This window comes from Scleropages formosus, chromosome 20, assembly GCF_900964775.1.
Source record: "Scleropages formosus chromosome 20, fSclFor1.1, whole genome shotgun sequence".
NCBI lineage: Eukaryota > Metazoa > Chordata > Actinopteri > Osteoglossiformes > Osteoglossidae > Scleropages > Scleropages formosus.
The window spans coordinates 14,635,949-14,651,441 of NC_041825.1; the positions used below are offsets into that span (position 1 = coordinate 14,635,949).

At 40.8% G+C, this 15,493-nt stretch overlaps 1 protein-coding gene across 3 annotated transcripts in view; it reads left to right on the forward strand.

Moving 5' to 3' along the window:
- Positions 1-4,563: 4,563 nt before the first annotated feature.
- The window catches only part of LOC108940084 (dynein, axonemal, heavy chain 9), a 91,062-nt gene continuing 80,132 nt past the window's right edge, over positions 4,564-15,493 (forward strand). For 2 of the 3 annotated variants that reach the window (XM_018761940.2, XM_018761941.2), the window contains exons 1-13: positions 6,279-6,385; positions 7,194-7,262; positions 7,583-7,794; positions 8,357-8,590; positions 8,838-9,005; positions 9,338-9,454; positions 9,914-10,064; positions 10,216-10,330; positions 10,535-10,603; positions 12,411-12,537; positions 13,673-13,928; positions 14,955-15,193; positions 15,331-15,466. In XM_018761940.2, the coding sequence (XP_018617456.1) occupies positions 6,358-6,385; positions 7,194-7,262; positions 7,583-7,794; positions 8,357-8,590; positions 8,838-9,005; positions 9,338-9,454; positions 9,914-10,064; positions 10,216-10,330; positions 10,535-10,603; positions 12,411-12,537; positions 13,673-13,928; positions 14,955-15,193; positions 15,331-15,466 (1,921 nt within the window). In that variant the 5' untranslated portion in view covers positions 6,279-6,357. Of the gene's footprint in view, positions 5,010-5,894; positions 6,092-6,247; positions 6,386-7,131; positions 7,263-7,582; positions 7,795-8,356; positions 8,591-8,837; positions 9,006-9,337; positions 9,455-9,913; positions 10,065-10,215; positions 10,331-10,534; positions 10,604-12,410; positions 12,538-13,672; positions 13,929-14,954; positions 15,194-15,330; positions 15,467-15,493 lie in introns of those variants that run through there. The other variant, XM_029246646.1, reaches the window with a different exon arrangement.

Genomic DNA, 15,493 nt, shown 5'->3' on the forward strand with positions numbered 1-15,493 from the left:
CAGTGATATAACAGTATGAAACTGTATACACTGGTAAAGTGCACAGTAATAAGCAACACATCCAATTCTTAAGAAAAGCTTTGGCTCAGCAACTAAGTAATGAAAATTACAATAATTAAGTGATTCTTTCAGCAAGGTTCACATTATGGAAGAAGCACATTCTTATCTTCAGAAAAGCAGAGGAATGCAAACATCATGCATCAATATACATCTTGAGGTTAATGCATCCAATAATCACACAGAGAAGGTATCGCTGGAAGCAAAAGTAATGAATCCTTGCAATCAATTATGAGGAACTTTATTGATTTTCGCTTTTAATTTAAGGTTCTTTAAACAAAAAAATGTTTCAAAAGAATATATAATAGCAATCTCAGCCTGTTTCCATTAGATTTTTCAAATAACAACACTGCTTCCATGTCATTATATGTGCATCTTAACTGGCCAAAAAGGGCATTTGTATGAGCTTTTTTCTCGAGGGAAAAAAGATATTGATGCTGAATTTGCTTGTTATGTTGCTTACCCTTTACTTAAAGATAGCCTTATTAAGAACACATTGAGAAATAGAGGCTGGTAAATGCGCAACATGAGATGTAAGTGCAACAAAAACAAACACTGTCCAAGTTTTATTTCTTTTAATTAAGACAAATTATACACACCCAACCCCTCCGTCTCTATGCACAAAGAAAACTCCACTCATTTTGACAGTGATGAATGAGCTAGGTTTATGCTCCAGTGAAACTTCACATGTAAATAAATCTGTTGCAGGATAGGTTTACTGCCAGAAAACAGCAGAGCATGTTTAATTAAGCAAGTTGTTGGAAAAATATGTTCTTCCATTAGGGAAAATGATGGGCTGTCACTGTCTTATCATACTGGAGCGTTGTGATTTTCCAGCACTGCAGTCCCATTCGTCTCGACTGCAGCTCCTATGGTGTAGCACAGCTCAGCTCCGCACACAAGGTAACAGAAAGAAGTGCATTATAGCGACTGTTTTTCGAAGGGTTGCATTTCCTTTCCCCGTTAAGATATATACATCTTATTGCTCCTGTAGCTAGCTCGCAGGCTCCTTTGAAATTCTGCCATCAATTTCATGATTGGGGTCATTTGTATTGCATGGTGTGTGAAGACGTGGAACGTGCGAGGGCAAGCACTCATCGATGATCCACCTGCAGTCTGAGAGCTTGTTTTTGAGATTTGTGTTGTTTCTGCTTGTGGCAGGAACAGATTCCTGCTTCTCTGCCCAGTACATCACAGAATTCAAATATAGTCTTCAGTCACCAGAGTACATGTATTCAGACTATGTATATATGTGTGTGTGTGTGTGTGTGTGTGTGTGTGTGTGTGTGTGTGTGTGTGTGTGTATATAGCTGAGCAGGGCCAGAATTACTCAATGGATGTGTGTTTGTCTTTATATTTGCTTTTAAACATTTAAAAGAGAGCTATACATTTGGACAATGAACATTGCTAAGGTGGTCTGAAGAAAGTGATTCCACAAGTGATGAGGAATTAATTGCTACATATTTGAATGCATGGCAGCGTATCATTACATGTTGATCAGATTGGAACTATGGGGAGGATGAGGAGCCTTTGACTTTTAGGCCCCTCTAGTGGTAAGATCAAACACTCACATATCATATGAATATCCATCCATCCATCATCACATATAATTATATACTCACATATGTATAAATATATATACATTTATCAGACACTTCTCTCCAAAGAAAATTACAATGTTAATATACCTACAATTATTTACCCATTGATACAGCTGGGTAGTTTTACTGTAAGTACCTTGCCAAGGGTGTAACAGCTGGAAGAGTGATTTGAATGTGTGATCTCTGGGTCCAAACGCAGCAACTCTAACCACTATGCTGCCAGCTACACTATGTTACTGAGGTATATGTATATATACTGAGAGATGAGACTGAGATGAGATTTATATATAGACTGCACTCTTCTGGACAGAGACTTCAGATGTTGTTCCCGGAATCTGCTGGAGCCGCTCTCCCGGTTTGGGGGTCACGGCCCCGAGTGCTCCTATTACCACTGGGACCACTCTGGACTTCATCTTACACATCCGTTCCAACGAATGTCTTGTTCCAGTAGCCCACTTGTGTATAGACTATGTGTATACATGTATACACATATATACATATACCCATAATGAAACTTGTTTATTGATTTAATTTTTTTAAATTAATTCATTTATTTTCATTCAGGACAATTATTTGGTAAACAACTTTAAGGCAGGACATCAGCCTACATGTCTTCCCAGCTTTTCTGCAGCAATTCTCACAGACGTAGGGTAGGGTTGTCAGGCCTCGGACCACATGCCCCAGCAGAGCGCACCAGGCAGGAATTATGAGCATGTATAAAGGAGGCAACTCCACCCATCCCGAGTTGTGGAATCTCCTAGAGAGTACTCCCCTACATGTGGTTGCTCCTTGACTCTTGCCCCCTGTCTCCTCCAGTTTGACCTCCATCTGAGATATTGAATCTCCTAAGGACGATGTTCTCAACTCGGCTTTTGACCCACATTTTGTTCTTAGACCACGACTTTGAATTTTGCCCCCCACACCACAAGCCACCTCCAGAAATAGTAATAAATAAATAAATAAATAAATATCTCCCTGCATCTTTGTGCATGAAAAGGGCACAGATGTGGATTTCTTTCATTTCACTGTTCTGCTAAGTGTACCCACACTTTTGACCAGTACTGTAAACATACAGTATTGCCTTTTAGTGTATGGTCTGTGCTTTCAACTGTATCTTCCCTGCCCTGCTACATTACATACCTGGAACCTGTCTCCACTACACTTCACCAGATGTGGTATAATAGAAGGTGCCTGTTCAATAACTGACCAGTGCTTTCCTGCAGAGAAGTCGTATTTCAGTGAAATTCTCTGGGTTGGTGGATATTCCGCACTTAAGAGGTAGAAAGAGCCTAGTGTTGTTAGAACCTCAGCTGTCCTAAAATCTAAAATACCAGAGTAACTGTGTGTTGTTTCTCACATCAGATTTACAGTTAGGTGACACAGCAGCCTGTGTGAAAACTTCAGCTTCTGTGATTGGGTTTTTTTTTTTTTTTTAAATGTCAGTCCCTCAGAGGGAGAAAACCACTGGACTTACAACTCTGAGGAGTTAGAGTGATTTTTCCGGGCAAAGGTATGCCTTTGTTCAAATTACATTCCATATTCAGCTTCACAATGATTTACCCTTACGCCCTGTGTTACTGGGTTGGCTCCGGTTCCCTGTGACCCCGTATGGGACAAGCGGTTCTGAAAATGTGTGTGTGTGTGTGTGTGTGTGTGTGTGTGTGTGTGTGTGTGTGTGTGTGTGTGTGTGTGTGTGTGTGTGTGTGTGCACTAGGGTATTCTTACCATATTCTTAACTTATGGTAAACACATTGATCAAGGATACTTTAGCAGAAGTGGGATTTGAACCAGGAACACAAATACCCCGCATTAATGATGAATATCAGTAAGAAAAAAGAAGTACAGGCTTCATTCTCAGTGTTATGCCCTTGCAGTGATGACCAAAAAAAAATAAATAAATAAATAAATAAAAATAAAAAAAATAATGCTGGGAATATAATCTTCATTGGGGCTCCTGAGGGATCTGTCACTGTGGGAAGTCCAGCCGTATGCTGTGGGGTCATTGTTTTGGTTTTCAGCACTTTATGTCCAGTGGGAAGGGCATTTTGCTGTCCCTGTCTGACACAATGTCCTGAGTGGCCGTGGTCTTAGCGGGGAGCTGTCCAGCTGTGAAGACTAACAGCAGGTGGAGGCAACACACCTTTAGTTTCTGAGCGACCGACGGCGAGGAGGGGGAAGCAGGTGGAAAGATTCACACATCGTGACGGCGAGGCTACAGCACTGAATCCAGCACTTCAGAGCCATTGTTGTTCTAACGTTGTGTCATTCCGCAGATACCGACACGCTGCACTTCTGAAGTGGACCACGTTGCAGCCTTACATTTTCTGGTTTCTTGCAATGTTACACACTGTTTCGCAATTCGGGGGGGGGGTCAACTTTTCCCATGCAATAATCAAGAAGTCTTTTAAAGTCTATTTCATACACTTTATGCTTCTTAAGGAGATTAAGATTTTTTTTCATTAGAGAAATATTTTCTTTGTGTAATTTTTAACCAATTCATATACAGATGTGTTCCAAAACATTGCTTGTGCAGTATAATAATAATAATAATAATAATAATAGGCACTCCTGGGGAAGTAATTGTATGTTTACTGCATGCTCCTTTTTAAGTTTATAATAATAATAATAATAATAAGAAGAAGAAGAAGAAGAAGAAGAAGAAGAAGAAGAAACTGAATAAACTTTCCAAAGGAGTGTACAAAAAATGAAATAGCAGAACTGACACTGAAATGTGTTCAGACTACTGCACTGTACTTGTGCTGTACTGTGCTGTACTGTACTGAGCTCCGAGTAACCAGGCTCCGGCTGTCCTCGCAAACACACCTGCGGGAACAACGGAGGGGCGGGGCACAGCGGACGCTATTGAGTTGCCATGACAACCCCGCGACCAATTAAAGCAAAGAGTCCGTTTCTCCGGCAACGAAAGAGGCTTTCGGCGACGCCGAGGAGCCCAACTCGAGTTTAGTGGCACTTGTCGCTTGGGACCCCAACAAAGTGGAAATGTCGGAGGCGGCGCCGGCCGACAAGAGGTACGACTTCCTGGGACACTACCTGGGGCTGAGCTACAACCTCAAAGCGGACCGCTGGCAGAAATGCATGTCCACCGAGGAGTACCGGCAGCTCATCGGGGACTTCCTGAACCGCGCGGACATGAGCGCGCTCTTCGTGAGCCTGAGCGCGGCGGGGCAGTTCGTGCCGTCGGCGACCTTCCCCGCCGCGTCCAAGACCAAGGCCGTGTACTTCGTGAAGCGCAGCCAGGACCCGCTCACGGCCGAGACCGTCCGGACGAACCTGCTGTACGGCGACATCGCGCCCTCCCCCTTCGAGCAGCTCTCCACCCTGGTGGAGGAGGTGAGGCCCGAGAGCGACAGGGGGCGCAGTGCCTGCTCGGTGGCTGTATCATTACAGTGCCCTGCTGTGTAAATGGGTGAATCACCGTAAGTACCGTAGTATACAAACCCCACACTCCCTGCACGGGCTGCGTCGGGGAAAAGCCTCGGCTGAATGGACAACTAGTCTAGTGGCTTAGCGATCTAAACACACGAGTCAACTCGGAAGGGTTACGGTTAAGTATGCAGATGACATGGCCATCACTCAGTCATTTCAAGTGTTTCCCATTTCTGATTCTTTGTCAGAAAGCGTGACTACGTGGGTGGCACAGCGAGTAGCGCTGCTGTCTTATATCACCTGGCTGGCGCGCGAGGACGTGGGTTCGATCCCCTCTTAGTCTGTGCTAAGTTGTGTATTTTCCCTGCGTCTGTGTGGGTTTCCTCTAGGTGCTCCCGTTTCTGTCCCAAATCATGCTGTTAAGGTTCCCCTAGAGTGTGAGTGATAGAAAGAGTGTGTTTCACTGATGTATAGATGAGTGATGTAGTGTATCTAGCAGTATAAGTCACCATGAATTTGTTGGAAGTTGCTTTGGAGAAAAGTGTCTGATAGATAAATGTAAGTCACATATTACACTATCATGAGCACTTCTGGAATTCTGATTACTGCTATAACAATCATCATGTTCATATTGTAGTTGCTTTATAAGCCACTGTTTAAATATTTCACCCTTTCATTGAGAACTGTGAATTCAAAGAACTATTGTTCTAATAGTTAATTGTGAAGCCAGTCAAATGGCAATAAATCCCTACAATGTATCTGTGGAGACAAAATGTATGATTCACCTTGTGTACATTAGTTTAGTGCCACGTGGTTCCTTTGCATTCATTCTTGATCTTGTTGGCTCAGTTATTGGTTCCAGTGATGTCCAACAGCAGAAACCATGGTGGATGGCCACAGGTGGTGTCTCAAGATATTAAGCAGCATGTACACTCTCTGAAGACCAGCGTGTCGGTGATGGCGGGGAAAGTCCGGGGCAAAACTCTTCTTCCTTTACCTGTGTGTTTGGAAAGAGTGGGTCAGGCAGCCCTGGAGAAAGACAAGAGGTAATGTTTTACAGTCTGGCTTCCATTATGTTGACAGACATTTTTCCACTGTGTTCAACTGTAGCCTGATTCCAAGTTCTCTTTTTTTTTTCCAAGGAAGGCAATGCATTGTGAAATCTCATTATTGTTTTCTTCTCCAATCCTCATGGACAAAAGCATCCTCCATTCAATTGAGTCTGTGGTGATTGACTGGTGCCATCAGATTCGGGATGTCATCAAAAGGGACTCTGCAGCAGCACTCTTAGAAGGCAAGAACCCAACACCTGATGAGGAGCTGCTCTTCTGGAGAGATCGGTCGGTGTACTCCTTAAAAAATATATGGCCATCCACAGTAAATTTAATCTCTCTTGTGGTGTCCTTTCAATTCGCTAATGGGTCACTGCATTTACGTTTTTCATTGTACTTCAGAACCTTCTTTGGAATGGCATAGCTATTTTATTGGAAGTTATTTCTGTTAGAGGGTTTCAAAGTTTTGACAATTGTTGAAAAAATGACATGAGAAGAAAATGGCAGGTTGACAGACTGGGAATTTTTTGGAATTGATGGTAAATACACAGCTGGGTTTATTAATCTTACTGAAGCTGCCCATTTAAGTCTTCATGTGGCAGTGGTGCCACGACATACACTCTCAGGTTTCGACCAAGACATTTTTGCCATTCTGTAACCCTTCCTATGGTTTACTGCCAGTCCTGTTTTAACTATATACATCTAGGTCTAGCAGAGCAGGTAATTTTTTTTTTTTTAACTTCTAAACTGTAGTTGTCAATGGACTGTAATACAAGGGACATTATACCAGATCTAATAAAATAATTCACAGTGAGCATGTCCAATGAATTTCCATTTAATTATGTTCCATTTGAATGCTTCCTTATCGCCAGTATATGTCAGTTTAGAAAAATTGCATGCCTATAATATGAGAACAATGTGTCACTTCTACCACTGACCAGAGCAGTTAGCAAGGATCACAAAAGTAATAACAATAGAGTGTAAAATAATTAAGTATACTCTTGTTCTGTTTATACTTCTGGGGATTGTTTTAGATTTGCTGACCTAGAATGCATTTATGGGCAACTGAAGTCACCAAATGTTGCCAAAATGGCAGAGATTCTGAAGAAGATGAAGAGCAGTTACTACCCTGCTTTTCAGAACATGTTTCAAGAAGTCTTGGCAGGTGAGAACAAACATTTGTTCAGACTGATGTGCACTTTCCACATGGAGCTGTTCTCGTTTTGAGACATTGGCAGCAATGACAAAACTACAGTACATATACTCCATCAGTTTTGATGATTACATTAGTGGCACCACTTGTAAAACACAAGTTGGATCATTTTAGTCCAGTGTATTAATCATCATGTAGCCTGCAGATATTGAGCTTCCTGAAACCCAAGTGTTTTACTATGTTAGATCATTAATACTTTTGACAAGAAACTGAATGACTTGGAGATACTTATCCAGCAGTGAAAGCATCACCTCATTTCTCCCTATTTATAGCACTTGAGGAGGCCAGGGACATCAACATCCACTTGAAGCCCCTTAAGCAGATCTTTGAGGATGTGGAGAACATGGAAATCAATGAGATCAAGAGTCAGATTGCTCCCATGATGCATTTGGTGTGTCTTTTGTGGGCCAAGTCCAGATTCTACAGTAGCCCTGACAGAGTCATTGTACTTCTGCAGGAGATCTGTAACCTCCTCATATGCCAGGTATAGTAAGCTGCGCGCACCCTCAGCGCTGTTTGCCAGACACTCAGCTGTCAAAGGAGAATGGAAGGGTCATGCTTTTCATTTTCAGGTCTTTCCACTAAAGTGAATTCAACCTTACTTCTGCTGTGAAACTAAATTATTAATACCACAGCCATGGACTTGCCTTTCTAATTGCACGTTCAATATTATTAAGAGGTGAAAAGCTTTGCAGTTGGGGGAATTGAGGACCATGGCCTTGCTGCACAGTTATTAATTCAAGAGCTCCCTTATTCACACAATATCTTCATTTACATTCTATTTCTCAAATTTATGCAGATTCCTTTCTCCTAAGAATAACTTAGTTTATTCGTATAAGTTCAGAAACTATCTGTTCGTATAATATTAACCCAAGTAATTGTCTTGACCCGACAACTTTCTTCCTTTTCAGTAGTTCTATTGGACTCAGTGTTCTTTAATTTACACTGTTTTACATTCAAACAGATTTAAAAATGTACATCAGTTTTTTTGTGTTGTGATTTTTTTTGTTTGAAACACTATTTTAAAGGTGATTGTTATTTTTTAGGCCGAGAACTATCTGAACCCTGAAGATCTGTTAAAAGGGGAGGCTGAGGAGAGCCTGGCCAAGGTGCAGGAGACTATTGGAGTTCTTCTTCACTTCCAGCAGACCTACAAAGAGAGGCGTGCCAGCCTGAGTGAGTACCAGAAGTATGGACAGCAGCTCAAGGAGTGGGATTTTCCTCCTGCCATGGTCTTCAAAACAATGGACTTCTTCATTCAGAGGCTGGAGACTATTCAGGCAAGTAGAGTGTTCTGCAGAAAACAAAATCGAAGTGTGTCATCACTGGCGCCACCTTAATTTACCTTTGTTTCTGAAATCTAAATTAATATCTGTTCTGTGTTTTTAAAAAAAATCTTTTAAAAAATTGTGAGACTTTTTCTCCTGTCTCTGCTCGATTAAAAGAGGAAAGGAATTTTTCATCTGTGGGCGATGCCTTTATAGGGAAACGTCTGTCAGATACTTATTGCAGAACTTTTACCTTCAGGGTCTGCTGCTGGGGTCCCTGGACATGATGAAGCTGGAGAAGAGTGACTATGGAGGAGTTTGTGGGAAGATGCTTAGACAGCAGGTCCTGGGCATGTATGAGGAGTTCATGGAAACATACAAAGCATTCACAGAGAAAGCCACAGATTGTCTCAACCCTGCCAACATGGTACATACTGAGATTTATATTTCTACATTTGTATTCTGCAGCATGAGGAAACAGTGAATGGCTTTTTGAATGGAGCAGCCACTATGCAGCTGTTAACTTTCTAAGTTGTCAATTGCACAGTTGGTAGCGTTGTGTTAGAGCTACTGCCTTTGGACCCAAAGTACACAGATTTGATTCCCACCTCCAGCTGTAGTACCCTTGAGCAAGGTACTTACCTTGAATTGCCCAGCTATATAAATGGGTAAATATTGCAAGTACCTTAACGCTGTAAGTCGGTGTGGAGAAAAGTGTAAGCTAAATGAATAAATGTCTCTTTTCTGTGGGCCTGATAGGAGTTTGAGGCAGATGTTGGTGAGTTTATGCGTAAAGTGGAGGACGTCGATCGTCGTTTGGGTTCCATCTTCTGTCGTGCTTTTGATGATGTTTCGGACTTGGAGCATGCCTTCAAGGTGAGCATAATGAAACCAAATCAACAGGTTGTTTAGATGCGCACACACTTTCAAACACACACACAGAGCTTTTCTGTTGTTGATAAAAGACTTACAGGATTAAGTTTTAATCCTTTAATCTTTCTTGTATATTCCTGTAAAATCACATTCCAGCATATCTGTTTTTCTACAGATGTTTTATAGCAGATGACATATCTAACGGAAATGAAACTGTACATTTAATACAATTCACAGACACAGTGTCTGAATCCGCTTGTCCCAAGTGGGGTTGGAGTGAGCCGGAGCCTAGCCCGGCAACACATGGCACAAGGCTGGAGGGGGAGGGGACACACCCAGGACGGGACGCCAGTCCACCGCAAGGCACCCCAAGCGGGACTCGAATCCCAGACTCACCAGAGAGCAGGCCCTGGCCCCCCGTAATACAATTCATTTAGTAGAAATGATTAATTTTTGTTACAGGTTATAGAAATGTTTGCCAGCCTTCTTCATCGACCCCTAATTGCAGCTGGTATGCAGAGTAAATACCCGGAACTGGTCAACATGTTGGACTACGAATTGGAGAACTGCAGAGTACTGTACAACAGACATATTCAGAGAGAGGAAGAGCAGGGTGAGGTCACTGGAAATGATGTCCCATTTTATTATCAAACCTAATGTATGCCGTTATGCTAAAGCGTCACATGTAAGACGACGACAAAACCTTACAGAACTTGGGTCTATGCATTTTTTATTGTACACGTATGCAACTTTCTACTCCGCAGGTTACACCCCCGTCAATAAGAATATGCCCGCTGTGGCTGGGGGATTAATGTGGGCTCAGGAGCTCCAGGAGCGCATTCAAATCCCATTTGAGAAGTTCAAGCACATTGAAAAGCAGTGAGTTTCACTTTTTCTTTTGGTTTTCTTAGCTTTTTCACTGTACATCCACATTCTTATGTAAATGTCTTCATTCTTTTCTCACCTCAGTGTTAATTGAACGAAAGACCTATGTTGGGCGTGCATTTTTTTACTTCTGTAATGCCAGCGCTTTTATACATTACTTGCTCATTTTTGCAAGCCTCACAGTTTCTCTCTGTGCAGATTCTCAGAGTATGCTGATGGGGAGAGAGTGATTCAGAAAGAGAAGGAAGTGATGAAGTTACTTGACAGGTCGGTTTTCTCAGAGTCCATCTTGTCCTTTCATAAACACAATATACTTCATTCATTACATCCTGTAACCATTTCTTTCTGAACATGTTTCATTTAATAACCTCCCCTTTTTTGACAAATGATAAATTGATTCAGACTTTGAGGAAGTCTAGGGGAAATATTTTAAATAACCTAAAGCACGAGAAGCTGCTCTGCTGAAAATGGTTTTGCGGACAAGTCACAGTGTTTCTGAAGATGACTTCTGTCGTTGGCTGGTCCACGTTGCTCTGCTTAATCAGAATCACATCGCTCCTTTTCCCCCTTCTCGTATCTTTGGCAAAGCCATCTGCTAATACAGAACACAACACCTTTACAGAAAGAAAGGATTTTAGGAATTGTTAGAAAGCCATTAATTTTTATCTTTTTCGGTGAACATTGGAGTGCCTTAAGAATCAGTTGTTTTTTGATGTTCAAGTGTTTTAATTAGAGACAGTGTAATGAAGACGATAAGCATGGGATATGAACATATTCTGTAAAATTATGGATTTCTCTTGTCTCTGGTGTGAGGGCATTTTTTACATAAAGGGAAAAACTAACTTGTTAACTTGGAAACAAGGTACCCTTTTCATACTAATTTGTCATAAACCCATCATATCCTTAGATGTGCGTTTCCCTAGCACACTTACGTTTTTCTGCATTTTTTCCTCTGCTAATGCTAAATTAATCAATCAACAAATGAAAAAGAACAAGCACACAACAAGATTTCCAGTGCCCTGGAAATGAGAACCATTGTTAGATGGGAGCATTAAAAAAATCTAGCAGGGCCAATTAGGTGCATCTGCAGTCATTACCTTTCAACAAAGAGGCGTATGATTTATTGCTGTTACAGTGCCATTTGATTGCTGTTGGCCTTGTTCTGAAGCTGTAGAGAAATAAAACTGAATCCAGACGGGTTGCAAAATCCAATATGGACCTCTTTATATGAGCCCTTGTAATTAGGTTATTTACAGATTGATATAGTAGTTCAGAGACCTGACGTGCAGCCTCATCCATATCCTCAATTAGATTGAACGGAACTGAATGTACTTTTTACTCCAAAGTCTCTGCATGGTTATTCAGTGTTTCCTTGGAAAGCCTGGCCTGCATAAAAAAAAAAAAAAAAAAAAAAAATCTTTTCATTCTCGCAGAATTCCACTTTCATTAATCATTGCCTTTCCTGTGCTTGTCCTCTCTCGTAGGAGGATATTACACGAGATTAAGCCCAATATCTCTTTTGACAAGGTGGCTGTATTAAAAGCAAAAAGTTGGAAATTTGATTTACTTGTCAATACATTAACTGCTGCTAATGTCTAGGAAGCAATCACACAAGTTATGATGTCTCATTGACTTTCTTGTTAGACCATTCGCAATTTTTCTGAGGCAAAATTATGTTTTTTTTATGATGTACCATTAATTATATACAGCATATACCCCATTGAAAATATACATAATGAATGGAACGTGTGCTGTCTTCAACCAAGAGTTGCTTGGTTTTATTTATCCCATTTTATTTCTTTTGCATTTTCCATATTATCCAATTTATTACCCAGTTTTTACGTGTGCCCTTCAAGGTATGCCAGCTACCGAGAAATAAAGACAGCCACATTCATGCTATAACTCACCTGATGTCTGCAGCAGTGGCTGCTGTAACACACAATTCGAAAAGCGCTATTAAAATATTTCCAACCTTTCCTTGTCAGCACCAGGGCAGCTAGAACCTTGTTTAACTGTGTTGTTACCTCTACAGTATATGTGTTAGACATATTTTGAAATGTTTCTCTCTTAACAGTTACACGTCTAAGCTATATCAAGTGTGGGCTGAAACAGTTGGGGAGAAGTCTCAGTATAACCTCACTCAGCCCATTATATCCAGAGACCCTACGACAAGGCTTATCACTGTCAACTTCAGCCCTCAGGTATGAGAACCTATGGTGGTTTGCTCTTTGTCTGGTCTTATACTGTATGTCAGGGACAGGCAGCTTCAGAGCTTATTAGTTGTAGCTGGTTTTGTTTTATGGAAGTCTGTGTAGCTAACAGTGTCACTGAAAACGCAAAACGGAAATGACTAAAGATTTGTTCATCAGTATTCTTCCATCTGTTGTGTAGCCTTTGGCTGGAAAATAAGTACATTTAGACTCTCATAGAAATAGTGAAATATCCAAATAATATAGACTGAAATCCATGTTGTGGTTTTGAAACATTAACTGCACTGCATATATGTGCATAGAAATATGTATTACGTTAGGCATTTTTATTACCGCAGCTGAAAAACACCAACCTTTTTTCTATATCACCTAGTCTTTTCTATCTGAAATTCTCATGATCTCATAACAGTGTGATATTTTATGCTTTTCTTTGAATGTGCCACGTATCACCAAGCAGCTCACCAAAATGGCTCAAATAGTTTTAACCTTAAGATCTGATATCAGTAGTCCCTTTTTGTATTACTTTTCTCCCCGTAAAGCAGGGTTATACAAGTGACCGTTACCAATATGGCTTGACTTGTGTTGTACCTGTGAAAGATTTTTTCTGCTTCAGAAAAGAACTTATTTTCTCGACAGCAACTTCTGCTCAACTGCTTCACTTGACTTGTACAACAGTCCATTCTCGAAATCTGTGTGCCATGCTTTTCCAGGTGGCCACACTGTGATGGGTTTGACACTAACCCGGGGTCCATTGGGAACTTTCCTATGGACTATTTTAAATGATATATCCCATTTTTCAGAATGTATAAACAGGTCTACCCGTGTGCACACGTAACTCATTTTAGGGCCTGGTTACTTTGCACCTGATATGATAAATACATTCTTTTCAAAGCAAACCATTTAAGCATTTTGTATCATGTTCTCTTTTTTTTCTGGCAATACAAAGTCTTAACAATTTGAGGATATAATTCTTATTTCATGCATTTTGACTCATAAACTTATAAAGAACATGAAATGTAAGGAATATATATGGTTTGCTTGCTTTCCTATATGAAATAAAGAACATGTAAGCACATTTTTTTAAATTAAGTGCAGTAAAAAAGCCTTTTTTAATTGAACAATACAGTTAGTGTCCATGCTGAGAGAGGTGAAGTACCTGCAGGCCAGGCAAGTTGAAGCCATACCAGACTCAGTAGCCGACATTTATGCCAAAAAGAAAGTCCTGCAGCAGTATGTGGCCAACCTGGAACTCACTGCCAACTGGTACAACAAAGTGATGCAGACGGTGCTGGAGGTGGAGTTCCCACTGGTGCAACGGCAACTACAAGATATTGACGCCTGCCTGAAGGAGGCCGAGATTTCCGTTAACTGGAAGAGTGAAGGTACAACAAGCTGTCAGCTTCCTCATGAGTGTTTCTCATGTTCCCATTGCCCGTATTTTAAGTCTGGGATACATCCATTTATGGAGGGCCAAAACATGGTAAAACAGATATGATTGTCATGATGAAGGATGCACTGCATTGTGTGTCACGTGCCATGAAGTCAGTATGGCTCTTTTGCTTAAAGTGAAACCAGAAACTCAAAAGAGTCTGGCACTCAGAAGGAATGCTGCTGATACAGTGTTGTGTTTTGTGGAGCACTGTCTTTTCTCTCTCGATCCTTTGAGGAGGAACCTCCAGCTGAGATGTAAGGAGCTTGTGAGCATCTTGTAAATATCAAACTACTGATACGGCATTAGTTGACACACTTAAAACCAGTATAAGGACAAAGAGCAGTAAGAAACATTTGTTTTTCTTTTCTTCGGCACAAGAAAATGTTGCAGAGCAGAACAGAACAGATGGTTAAACCTACTTGAATATTCATCTTGTCACTATAATTCTCCAAACACATCATAGTCTTGTTTTGAATTGCTGCTTTTTTGAATGAAATAAGGTTCCTTCTTAAATGTCTTTAAGAGAAACAGTTCAAACTTTTCTCCTTATAAACAGCTTGAATTTTGTGAGGAAAAAAAATCCATTCCCTTCTTCCCATTAATAGCTGTGAAAGGATGGTTTGCTTTTAGTTTATTTTTAATTAAGCCCTTTAAACTAATTGAAAAGTGTTGCTTTTCATGTACTGAAGTATATCATAAAACTTTTTGCTATGTAATTACACTGAAACCGCATTAATGTAAAACCTGCTGATGGTCTCATGAATTTATAAGCTTTTCACAGATAATAATACTGCATAGCAAACACTTTGACGGCTGGAACTTTAAAAAATGAATAATGAATTAAAATATGGCCACAGAGAAGTAACACTGACTGTGTGGAAACCACACTGCAAATTATTCATCATTTCTGTCCTTGCCCTTGCTCATTATCTGTGATTACTCTTCATTACAAATATTGCCATGTTAATGTGCATAGGCATTTGGGACTACATTCAAAAAGTCCGTGACATGGTCCGTGACCTTGAGAGATGCCTGCAAAAGGTGAAAGACAATGTTGAGGTGATTCAAAATATCATGAAGACCTGGATGTCTCCCATCTTTGAGAGGAAGGAGGGGAAGGACACCCTCATCAACCTTGACGACAGAACTGAGAGGCTCGAGAAGCGCTATAGCTACATCCGAGACTCTGGCAACAGGATCCATTCCTTGTTGAAGGTATCTGTCCTTGTCACACTCAGTATGGGACCTTATGGGGGCACTTTCCTATGTCTGAGAGCAGTTGGGGTCCTTCACATGTGTCTATATGTATGACTGTGGTATGATGGTTAACTAGTTTGTAATTTCTATTTCAGGAAAATTTAGAACTTTTTAAGGCAGATGCTACTTCTGATGCATGGATGGCTTATGTGGAATATGTTGACGAAATGGTAGTCGATGGATTCTTCAACAGCATTGAGTGCTCACTCAGATTTTTTCTGGATAACACAGGTAATGGATATTCATTCTGCAGTAGTT